This window comes from Pleurodeles waltl, chromosome 11, assembly GCF_031143425.1.
Source record: "Pleurodeles waltl isolate 20211129_DDA chromosome 11, aPleWal1.hap1.20221129, whole genome shotgun sequence".
In the NCBI taxonomy this organism is placed as follows: Eukaryota; Metazoa; Chordata; class Amphibia; order Caudata; family Salamandridae; genus Pleurodeles; species Pleurodeles waltl.
The window spans coordinates 677,616,078-677,629,115 of record NC_090450.1 but is presented as its reverse complement, the minus strand read 5'-3'; the positions used below and the strand labels follow the sequence as shown (position 1 = coordinate 677,629,115).

The 13,038-nt window shown below is 45.6% G+C and overlaps 1 protein-coding gene across 2 annotated transcripts in view; it reads right to left on the bottom strand.

Annotated features, from left to right (window-relative positions):
- The window catches only part of ARHGAP25 (Rho GTPase activating protein 25), a 313,218-nt gene extending 303,982 nt beyond the window's left edge, over positions 1–9,236 (bottom strand). The window contains exon 1 of one of the 2 annotated variants that reach the window (XM_069214179.1): positions 8,819–9,236. In XM_069214179.1, the coding sequence (XP_069070280.1) occupies positions 8,819–8,915 (97 nt within the window). In that variant the 5' untranslated portion in view covers positions 8,916–9,236. The remainder of the gene's footprint in view (positions 1–8,818) is intronic. The other variant, XM_069214180.1, reaches the window with a different exon arrangement.
- Positions 9,237–13,038: the final 3,802 nt, after the last annotated feature.

The window sequence follows — 13,038 nt, the reverse complement described above, 5'->3', positions numbered from 1 at the left end:
TACTGTTCAGGTTTAACACCAAAGTGTTGACACTAACTCTGAACAGTACATCAATAGCGTCAGATATTTTGACGCTATTGCCCCCTACACTGCGCCATGGTGCGCTGTATCTTAGATATGGCGCACACATGGTGGCGGTAGGGGGGCGCTAAGGGGAGCAAGGAAAGTGGCACTGCACTGGGTGCAGTGCCTCTTCCCTTAAATCTTAACTTAAATCTGCCCCATAGTTTCTTTATACTGTGTAATTTCTAAAATGATGCTTTAACACATAATCGTGAAGTACACCCCAATCCTCCCCATTACAATCCACCCCAATCCACCAACCTCAAACCACGTTAATCCACTCCAACCTACTCCAATCCACTCCAATCTACCCTCCTCCAGCCCTCCCAACACACCCCAATCTAATCTGCCCCACTTTAATACAAAACAATCTACACCACATCAAAACAATCTGCAACACTCCATACCAAAACAATCTGCTCCACTCCAATCTGCCCCACTCAAATCCAAAACAATCTTCCTCACCATAATCCAAAACAATCCTCCCCAATCCAATCGGCCCAATCCAAAGAATCCACCCCACTCCAATCTCATGCACTCCAATTCAAAAAAATCTTCCTCACTCCAATCTGTCCCTCTGCAATCCAAAACAATCTACCTCACCCCAAATCAAAAGAAGCTCCCCCACTTCAATCTGCCTCACTCCAATCTCCCCCACTTCAATCCAAAACAATCTGCTGGACTCCAGTCTGCCCTACTCCAATCCAAAACAATCTGTCCCACTCAAATCCTCCCCACTCCAATCTGCCACCCTTCAGTCCAAACCAATACACTTCACTCCAGTCAGCCCCACTCCAACACAATACAATCTGTCCCACACCAATCCGCCCCCTACTCCAGTCTGCTCCACTCCAATCCAAAACAGTTTGCCCACCCCAATCCGCCTCACCCCAATTCAATCTGCCCACTCCATCCCAATTCATCCCACTCCAATCCACCCCACTCCCATCCAATCTACCCCACACCAACTCAATCCAACTCTCCCCATTCCAATACACCCTAATACAATCTGCCCCACTCCAATCCAAAACAATCTGTCCCACTCCAAATTGCCCCACTCTAATCTGTCCCACTCCAATCCATTTCAATCTGCCCCACTCTAATCTGCCCCACTCCAATCTGCCCCACTTTAATCCAAAACAACCTGCCTTCTCCACCCTGCCACACTCCAATCCCAAACAAACCACTCCAGTCCAGAACAGTCTGCCCACTCCAATCCAATCCACCCACTCCATCCCAATTCACCTCACTCCAGTCTACCACAATCCAGCCCACTACAATCCAGCCCACCCCACACCAATCCACTCCAGTCCAATATACCCCACTACAGTCTGATCCACACCACTCCAAACCACTCCAATCCACCTCACACCAGTCTAATCCATCTCACCCAACTCTAATCCAACCTACCATCCTCCAATACAACCCACACCACTCCAATCCAACTCACCCCAGTCTAATCCATCTCACCCCACTCTAATCCAACCTACCATCCTCCAATACAACCCAAACCACTCCAGTCTGACCAATCCACCCACTCCAATCCACCCCACTCCAATCAAGTCCAATGTTACCCAATCCACCTCACCCCAATCCGAAGCACCCACCCCAATCCAATCTAATCCACTCCAATCCACCTCACCCCATTTCAGTCCACCCCAATCCAATCCACCCCACTCTATCCACCCCACTACCTCAATCCACTCCATCCCACTCCACTCTTTTCCACCCCACTCCACTCTATGACATTCTCTGCCAATGAACCACTGAACTCTATTCCCCTTTCCTCAACTCTACTCCCCCACTCCACTCTACGACACTCCAATAAATCCACCCTACAATACTGTACTCCCTCACTCCACTCTGACACGCCATGCCACTAACTTTTAGCCATGCTGGACAGCAGCCACACTTGTTTACAACATGGCAAAATACATTGCCAAAGCCAATAGCTTTTGTATAGGCAGGACCTTTTGGCTTTGCCAACACTTGCTTACTCGTGCATTTGACTGCCCGTGTTATATCCTTACACTTTGGTGTCCTGGAACTATTTTTCTTTTGTTCTCGCTTTGAATTGTTTTTATAACGCTCTATAGAGAAGAAGGTTCTACTCTAGATACATTTAGAATGTGTTCATGCTCTTCCTCTCACTTTAGCTGCACTTTTTTGTGAACTAAGAGCACACTTGCGCTCTTTCACTCACTTTCCGAACCTCCCCACCCCTTTCTCTTCCCTCCTTCTCTCCCGCTGAAATGTGATTGAATTATCCTCAGTTCCAGGCAAGTGTCAGATAGAGGGTTTAGTGATGTCCTCATGTTATCCCACAGCACTTAGCTGTGACTATTACTGAGGCCAGAGAAGCTCTTTACTCCTCCGCGGCATGATTGGTGCCAGGTGCTAGGCTGGTTTCTTTCTTGCATCTTGTTCCACATCTCTTTCCTGTGCCCCTAAATGCCTCATTTCCACAGTCCTAACTCCCCCGCTCCTCTTTCACCACTCCTCTCCCCTGGCCTGTCTCCAAATCCACAGTGGCCAATGCTGTTGGCTTTGCCAATGCGAGATGCTTTAAAAATATGATGGTATTGGAAAAGCCAAAAGCGATGACTGGCAATCATCAAAGTTTACTTCTTATACTTTCAAGGTGGCTGCTACATTGTGTGATGCAGCGTGTAACACTGACAGAATTCTACAACCATTCGAAAAGTATAGGAAATCATGTTTTTATACTTTGTAAGATGGCCGTCACATTTTATGACGCAATGTGATTTGAAACAAAGCAATGTGGCAGCCGGTATGAAAGCATTATTTTCTGTGCATGCAGGATGGATGCCACATTATGTCGTATTGCATTACGCAATGTGGAATCCACCTTAAAGAGTGAAAACATTTTTTTCTATTCTTTCAAGTTGGCTGTTGCATTGCACCACACAGCGTGGCAGCCAGCTTTAAAGTATAAAAAAATAAACTTTGGAAATGCCTGGTCTACACCACTGGCTGGGGGAGGCTTGTGAATGTTTGAAACATCTGACATTTTTGTAAGCCTGTAGAAGCGACCAAAGGCATTGGTTAAGAGAGACCGGTTGGCCTTGCCAAAGCTTATTTATTCTCTGTTTTCTAAATATGATTTACACCAGGAATGCTGATTGTGCAGTCTGGAGGTCTACTTTTTGGCCCTGGTCACCTTTACATGTGGCCCCGTGTTGAACAGTAGCACTGAGCTGCTGCTTACTTCCCGGAGCACCAAAACATGGTGAACAAATGGCCAATAATTTATGTACACACTAACTGAAGTAAAGGAAAAGAAGCACAGGAGTGTCCTGCACCACTTATCTTTAGGAACACCTTCATGTTTAAAGACATGTGCAACAAATAAGAAAAAATGTGATAAAGCCTTCATAATTCAAAACATTGTATTTCTTCAACATGTGGAAGTGGTTCCTCTTAGTACCTGTGATCATATCTCTGTATTGAGGGGCATTTATTAGAAGTGACCGTTTTCAAACATGAGCTGAAAAACATCCCTGTCCCCACTTCTGACAATATCATTAGTGAGTCAAGTCAATTTACATGTCACAGTATATGTGCCCATGGTTGTTACTATACATAGTAGAACATCATAGTCTATTAAATCAAACATAAAATACGTTTTGGTACAGCACATATAATGACCGCATGTATTTCATGGGGTTCTCATATGAGATAATAAGAAACAGGAAGCAAGGTGAAAGTAAAAAACGTGCCTAGGATCACACAGTTAGGTTCAGGGGAAAGGTGGGCTTGAGCCCAGATTTTCAGGTTTCAAATTATGCACTTCACTCACTATATGGGGATCTAATGTTCTCTCTCAGTCTATGTCAAAAGTTAATCCTCTGTCTTTAATTCGTGGCACATGAGGATACAGTGCGGGTGGAATACAAAAACCACAGATAAGTTTGGCTTGTTTGGAGCTCCAGGGTCCAAGAGAAGCTAGAGTTGAGTCAGAGCTAGGTATCTGGCTCAAACTTGGCTCATGTCTTCAGCGGCTGGACCACCTCTATCAAATAATGACAAGTAAAGGGGAAAAGCATAGAAAGGTGTTCATTTGACCATGATCAAACAATTTGGTGAAGCACGAGTATCAACACCTCAGTGCCAGGGGTCGTTTTACACAAAATGCTCCATAGGCACAACAGACGTTTGCGCCCACTTTGCACGTCCCTGTGGCACTTTGGTATTACAGATTGGGCCACGGACAATTGTGCGGCACCTTCTATAATACAGATAGTGCTGGGCATATATAGCGCCAGTGCTATCATTAGAGGGCATTCCCTCATTTGCAGGGGGCGTGGCCTCATACAAATGAGGCAATCTCTTTGCCTCTGCACCACCCACGCCATATTACTGATGTGGGCACAGAGGCAAACATGTCATTATAAGGCGCACTGAAAGTGTGCCACAAAAAGGAGGCGCACTGAAAGTGCAACTTCTAACGGCCGCCCTCTGGAGTTATGAAAAGAGGTCCCATGAACCCCCCCTGACATCTGCTTGACTCACTGCACCTGCCTGCAAGGGGATCTCTAATCTCTCTCAAAAAGTCCAGTGGGGTTGCCGCCTGCCCAGAGAAACATGGAGCAGCTTTTAAACTGCTGCTTCGTATTTCTCTTGAATACACTGCCCTGTTTGAGTTCACGGCTGCCCCGAGGGCACCGCATTCTGCCTAAAAGGGCACACTTTCCCAGTTTGCACCCAGCACACCTGCTTTAAGGTGCACCATGGCACAATCCGGGAAAGTACACCTTTAGGTCATGCGTGCCTAGGTGTTCTCCCTTGGGTAAAATCAAATGATTGTCCTGTTTCTTATCACATAATAACCACACACATTTAGTTTAATTTAAGTTATACCTATCACTGAAAAAAATCAGAAAAATATGTTCAAAAGTGATTACACAAAAGCAACAAATTCGTCACAAGGAGTGGCCAGGATTAATCAAAGCTATGTCTTCTGGTTCAATAGTTTCCAATTTGCTCATTACACAATAACAGGGGTGTGCGCGTTAGCAATAGCGAGACTCATGCAGTAGTCTACCAAAACACAATGTAGAATGAAACTTTCAAAAAACCTCCATGACTCACAACGCAGACCCTGTAAATGGCACTCCTCCTGCGCCCAGTGTACAGCCTCAACACCCTTGTTTCAATCTGTGCAGCCCTCGGTCACACCACAGACCATGCTTTTTGGCGCTTGAGAAAATGTTTGTAAGTACCCGTGTTTTACAACCTGTATTCTGAATCGCAGACTTGAGTTTATCCTGTGTTCACATAATATGAGGCCTGCTGGAGCAAGTATTTTACCCACTTAGTATCTCACAGCAACGACATTAAAATTCGAAACACCATATCTTTACAAAAAGAGATAAATGTTTGAGAATGTTTTAAACTCCAGCGACAATCTTAAAGTGTCTGCTCCTTTAAGGACACTGCAGTGTAATTAATTTTCTAGAATGGCGAAACATAACATTCTGAAGGCAAAAAACGCACCAGAAAAAACTTTATTTGGCTACTTAAAACCACAAAACAGTAAAAATGCAAATGTTACCCCGTTTCAAATAAACTTAAATATTTAAAGTATGTGTTTCCTGTTACGGTTGAGTGCCTTTGACATCCCATCAGAAGGAGACACTAACATGATCTATACAGAACTATCCCCTATGTTTTATTTCAGTTTTTAAATAGCGCGATCTCTGACCCAAAGGTATTGGTGCACTTTACATGAGCACCAATCACTTTACACAAGGACACGTTCTTTTTTTATTTTTGGTAGGCACAGGGATATTAAGTGATTTGTCCAGAATCACAGAATATTGAACCGACCTTGAGACTCGAACCTGGGTACCCAATTCCAAAGTGGGCAGCTCGGGCCACCACACTATGTGATGCTACCTACAGCCACCAGTGGGTAAAAGGTAACCAGTTAGCTGCATTCCATGTTCAGCATTTAAGCACCTTCTTCTACGGTTTATGGTATAGGCTACATTTTTAGGGAAATCTGTGAACTCTGCAGTACGTCGTGGATTCGCCAGAAAATAAGGCAACTCCCAGCAGTCATGGAAGTGCATTATTCCAGTGGTCCTGATTATAAGCACTAGTGAAACTTTTGTTGGTTATCTATATTTTCTCCATTTAACGTGTGTAGGCCAGTGCAAAAACTGCACTAGCCCTAAACTCTACCCGTGGCTTTGTTTGCCAGTTTTCCTGTGACACAATATTATCTCATTTTTAGGACATTGCCCGGTAGGAAACACTTAGACATAGACGCCAACGCCTGGAACTGGAAATATAAAAATGTTTATTCTCTATTGCATTGTTTTTCTTTGATCTTAACTATGGTGGGATAGAGTACATCCTTCATCTGTATTGTACTACAGACAGAAGCCCTTAGAGACCTGTGCTGTCAAGATAAGATAGCACCACCTAGGGGCAGTGGTAGCCAGTGTGTCATGGGCCCTGGTGCAAGGAAGGGAATAGGCCCTCTGGCCGCTCTTTGAACTGTGAAATACAGCAAGAATCGGGTTCAATTGGCCTCTTGGGACTCTGGGCCCAGTGCCACTGCACCTGCTGCACCAATGGAATAGGGGCGGGATAACGCAGACAAGGGACGAAGGCTAAGGGTCAGATGACCTAGTTCCAGATGGGCGCACCTTCATAGGCTATTGTAATCCAAACAGCCAGTCCGTAGCTACTGACGGTGCGTCAGGTGCGGTAGCACCGGGTGCCAGTTGATTAGGAAGCTCACTCTACACCAATTATACATTTTTTTACCCCAAGCCAGAGGATGGGTGTCCCATTCCCTTGGCCGGCATCGGGGCCCTTACTAACTTACAAACAACGACGAGAAGCCATTCAAAACAATATTTTGCACGGTTTCAATACACTTTTACAGCATAAAATCCCCAACTTTCTCGCACTGTGATGTTTAGATCGTTGACTACGCTTTGCGCGTTACTCTAACTCAATCACAATCTAAAGGAGAAACAGAAACACATTTTCTAAGTATTTGTGGTCATAATCAGTGTCTACTCCTGGACGGTATTTAGGGGTCACCTGGCGTCGCAGCTGTGACCCCTGGCTTGCCCCTTGTGACCCCTGGCACTGCCTTTGAGAATAATATAATATAATATAATATAATACACTGTTCCAAAATGAGCGAAAGGAAGAGGGGAAAGAGTCCTGATAATCAGGAGCACAAGTCCTCACACACCATATTTAGTGTCATGCTTCATCATCGGACAGCTCCTCGTCAGGCCGGCACTGCAATGCCTGACGGGCACCCCCCGAAGGGGGGCTCTTTGCCGGAGATCTTTTTGTTAATGATGAAGCCGTGGGGCCAAGTGTGGGTCCCAAAAAGAGGGAGGACAGAACAAGAAAAAAGGTCAAATTGGCTCAAAACCCTCACTAAATAATTTATTGCTTGCTGTTGGGAATTGGTCAAGATTAAAAAAATAAACAAGGGAGTGAAACAAGAGATAATGCTCAAACACTCGTACAAAGAAATTTGAGGGCAGAGGGAGACGGTGCTTATCCGCAATCCCTCAATATATGGTCATATGGTCGACATGTTTCGCGTCTCTTATGGTCCAACAGGATCCCCTGACGCTTCTTCAGGACCTAATTTATCATTGGACTTCTCCAATTGAAAACAGAGGAAAAGGGAAAAAATCATCAGCTCCTGCAATCTAACGCTCACAGTCAAGACGTCATCAGTCACTTACTGGAGGTAAACTGGACTGGCTTTCCTTTCCTATCAGTCACCCATCTCCATTAAAGAAAGGGTATCATGGGATCACGCAGGCCTGTTGCCCGGTTCACAATGAATTTTCGTGATTTCCGGCGTTCACTGGAGCACCTACCCCCGTGGCTACGTTCCCGGATCCTCAATCACAATCTAAAGGAGAAACAGAAACACATTTTCTAAGTATTTGTGGTCATAATCAGTGTCTACTCCTGGACGGTATTTAGGGGTCACCTGGCGTCCGCAGCTGTGACCCCTGGCTTGCCCCTTGCGACCCCTGGCACTGCCTTTGAGAAGCCTGGCCTCAGAGGTGGCAAAATCAGTGTAGGGAACACAGTGGCAGCTCGTCCTCATGGACCTCGGTTGGGGCTCCACTCTCTTTGTTTTCTGTCTATTTTTATCGCACTAATAGTGAAATAATAGTTTATTATTCACTATTAATAAAAATTGAGTACAGTTAGTTGGAACATGCCCTTACCTTACATGGCAGCTGAGGTAGGTAAAATGCTTTTAAATGTATGCTATGTGCGTGCTTGCGGGTGAGTGAGTTTATGTGAGAGAAAATGTATTTAAGTGTGAATTAGTGTGTATGTATAAGTATGTGGGTGTGATTGAGATGGAGGTCAAAGAGCGTGTGTTGTCACTTCCGCTACCCCCGGCATTTCGGTGAATTGATGTCTATGTGTCTACTAAGAATTTGTTTTCCATATGTCACTCACACCCCAGGCTATTCGACCGAGAGCTGTAATAGTAGTCTCTTACTTTGACCCAGTGGTGCTCATTTAATCGAACCTGCTGGGTGAAGGGCAGGGCCAGCACAGGTGGGATTTCAACTCTCAGCTTTCACAAAGCAGCAGGCGCAACAGACCGCTGAGCTACAAAACCATTAAGCTGAGAACTGACCTCAGCCTAAACCTGCGTCATGTGGCAGACCAGGAATGCCATTTCCAAACGACCTCGAGCAGATCACGAAACGTCACAACTTACCCATCTTGGCGGCGTCGGCCTTCAGGTGAAAATCCCAGTTCCGGGGCAGCCTGAGAGACATCTTCAGGAGTCTCTTCGGGAGGATTGTATCCGACATGGGGTAGCAAACTCCAGGTTCCTTGTTGCTGCCTTATCTCCTCTGACTTTTGCACGGGCAACAACAAAACCGAGGCTCGTCCTTTGCCCGGTCCTTAGCACTATATAAAGCGCCTTACACATCCAGCCTAGTCGCCGATAGACTGCTCCCACGCGGGCTCACATACATGTTTCTTAGCCCGTATATCTGCGGTGTCTGCCGGGAGTTCCTCCGGCCACATATGCCCAGAAGGGTGCTGTCACCCCACCGGCGGAGCCAACCTCGAAGCCCTGGTCACCTCGGCAGGAGGCAGCCCTTCTCTCACCACCCTTCCTCTTCCGCGCCTCGGCGAGGAAGTGGGTGTCGATAAAACGATGCTTTCGGAGTGCACGTGTCGCAGCTTTTCTTGCTGAGACAAGACCGGTTCCGGGGGGGATTTCCCAGCCAGGTACGTATCCTCGCCGGAGGAAGTAGTAAGAAGGCTCGACTGTGTAGTTTACGAGTCAGATTGTAGAGCCCTAACAGGGCTGACTCAGCCTTTCATCCTTCCGAGAGCCAATTAAAACACCGGTGACTTTGGTAATAAAAGTGCCATCTGTTATTTTCAGCCCTTGGATGACCGACAGCGGTTTATGTTTTGTATAAAGCATAGTTATTCTGATTATACCATGCTTGCGTGCAGGAGCATCGGCGCAAGAACACGAACATTCAGTAAAGTCGATTTTTACTGAGCAGCTGCAGACGGCGTCCTCTTCCACAACAACCTAGACGCTCGTGCTTTAGTTGCATGTTTTTTCCACTACCCCGATCATTAAAAGTTTCGGAAACATGACAGAGATATGGTTCCGTGACACGCCCACACAAGTGTGTTTACTCCATCTAGGCCCAGAGAGCAATTTAGTTATAATGCACAGCAGATGTTGCCCAATGAAGGTGAATACGAGGCTCCGGGGCTGATGGCCGTCGCGAGGCAGCTGCAAACATCTGCAGGCGTCACTACTTTTCTGGGAACTAAGTCAAGACACAGGCGAACGGTCCTTGAGGATATGGGACACGTTCCCTACAGCCCGTATCCCTATAGGAGTCTGAAAGGGCAGTGATAGTACAGTCAGAGGAAAAGCGATGGATACATGAGGAGGGAGGTGTTTTTTTTTTTTTTAGAGTAGCTGACCCCCTAATTTCTTCCACGGATTTCACTGCGCGCTCACAACATATTCCAGTCAGGTTATAACATCTCGGAGTTTCTAAAGATGGCGCCGTTATGACGCCATGCACGATAGGAGATTGGACATTGGAAGGAGCGTTGGGTTTATGGTCATGGTTGCAATTGCATAATAATTTCATACACTGATGTATATGTTATGTAGCATCCTACTGGTTAAATTTTATTGTTAGCCATCCATTGAAATGAAAATAACAACATGTTAAAAATATACAGTTAATAAAAGTAACTAATTCATAAATTAAACTAACTACTAAAGTAACTACTGCTTTCTCGCGAGTAGCCTGTTGGTTCCTAAGGTCCTTGAATTTTGAAAGTGCTTAAGTACACTTAGACTTTCTCTTTTGTGGCTTTGAAATTCTTAGGACTGGGACAGCTTAAGAAAACTAATACTACGTAAAGAGGCGGCATCCTTAAAATGGGGACAGGCGAGCACCAACTTGCCTTTGTTAGAATTCTAATTAGGTTGGCCTCTTTGCCGTGTCAATTCTTGTCCTACCTTTCATCAAAGGTGAACATGAATATTGTGAGGCTGGTGTTCAACCCTTTGTGGGCTGGATTCAGCGCTTCAGTAACAGTTTGTCTACACGTCCGTACTGATAGTTGATTTGACAGATTTCGAAACATGTGGCATCATTCATTTAATAATAGAAATAATGTGCAGTAAAGATTCCTTTTTGGTTCCACAATGCCTACAGTTGAATCATGTTAGAAATGGGATCTCTAGTTTGCAGAGGTACACACCCTTGTCCCAGTAGGGAACACAATCCTAGTCAGTGTAAGTCACAACACAATCCAAATTATCCTGTGCCCACCTTCTGGTAGCTTGGCACTGAGCAGCCAGGCTAAACTTATAAGGCAATGTGTAAAGTATTTGTGCACAACTTATACCATAACACTGTGAAAACACCACAAAAAGACACCACACAAGTTTAGAAGAAATAGAGAGTATTTACCTGAATAAAATACTGTTGAAACAAGTAAAATCCAATGTACACAAGAAAAGTTATGAATTTTTAAAGGGTAAATTCTACTAAAGCAGCTAGAAACACAATAGCTCTGACTGGGGCTATAACAGCATTGTTGACAGAGTCATTCCTAACAATCCAACACCACCTGTGCCGGTCACAGAGTCACACGGCCCCCCAGGTACAGTACCTTTTGAAAACGAAAAACAAGGATGTCGCACGGAGTCGGAAAGAGGTGTCGCTGGAGTCGGTGCGGCATCAGTCCCTTACAACTTCTGAGGAAAGAGGCGTTGGTTCTGCGCTGCGATTCAGGTGGAGGTGAGGCATCGGTTCCATCAGGATGCAGAGGGAGATGATGCGGCATTGTCCGTGATGTGTCAATTCCATGTGACCTGGCGGGGCCGCTGGTTCCGGTTCATCAGGACGGAATGTATCAACTTTGCACTGTTGCGATAACCCTGAGTGACGTCAGCAGATTCACGGCAAAATTGGACTTGCGTTTCAGGCCACGGTTGTCATGTGCATTGAGGTCCATGGAGAGTGAGCAGGCTGAAGTGTCGCTGGCTTTGCTGAAGTCGTTCCAGAGTCGCTGGAGTCGGGTACTAGCAAAAAGACAGAAGTTGAAGTCTTTCCTGTCCCGGAGACTTCAGAACAGGAGACAAGCTCAAATCAAGCCCTTGGAGAGCACTTTTGAGGGAAGGTAGAGTCCTTCCCGCACAGTCAGAGGCCAGCAGGGCAACAGTAGGGCAGAAGTCCTTCTCAGCAAAGCAGTCCAGAGAGTCCCTTGGACAGCCAGTCAGGTTTGAGTTGGTGGGGTCAGACTCAGTTTATATACCCCAAAATGCCTTTGAAGTGGGGGAGACTTCAAAGAGTGGTTTTGATGTGCACAATTTCCCCTTTCAGCCCAGTCCTGTCTGCCAGGGTCCCGGTGTGGGGTTATCAGTCCTTTGTGTGAGGGCAGGCCACTGGCCTTTGAAATGGTAGTGTCAGGTCCTTCATCCTTCCAGCCCAGGATGACCAATTTAGTATGCAGATGAATGCAGATGTGACTGAGTGTCCTGTGTTTGTGGTTCTCTGATGAAATGCACAAAGGAGCTGTTAACCAGCACAGATCAGACGTTGTTTGGAGACAGGCTGTAAGGCAAAAATGGTTTTAAGTGCAGAGAAATGCTCACTTTCTTAAAGAATCTAACCTCACCAATAAGCAGGATTTTCTATAACTATTCTGGCCATACTAAATATGACCTGGTTACACCTTTCTGATCAGAATCCACCACCCAAAAAGTATGAGGGAGGGCCTAATGCTAGTCTATGAAAGGAGCAGGTCTCACAGTAGTGGAAAATTAATTTAGGAGTTTTTTACTACCAGGACATATAAAACACATATGTATATGTCCTGCCTTTTACCTATATAGCACCCTGAACTATGGGTTACTAGGGCCTACTTAAGGGGTGACCTGTATGCAGAAAAAGGGGAGTTTAAGGCTTGGCAAATACTTTTAGATGCCAAGTCGAAGTGGCAGTGAAACTGCACACACAGGCCTTGAAGTGGCAGGCCTGAGGCATGGTTAAAGGGCTACTTATGCATGTTGCACAATCAGTGCTGCAGGCCCACTAGTAGCATTGAATTTACATGCCCTGGGCACATGTAGTGCACTTTACTAGTGACTTATAAGTAAATCAAATATGCAAATGAGGGATGAACCAATGTTACCATGTTTAAGAGAGAGGGCATATGCACTTTAGCACTGGTTAGCAGCGGTAAAGTTTGCAGAGTCCTAAAACCACCAAAAGCAGTGTCAGAAAAGTGGAGGGAGGCAGGCAAAACAGTTGGGGGATGACCACCCTGAGGCTGTCAGGTCCAACAAAGTCCTTGTCTATTTCTTTGCCAAGGTGAAAGACTGCCCAACTTTGAGTGGGTGCCAAACCTGTTAAGTAAAAATGTACTCTTTAG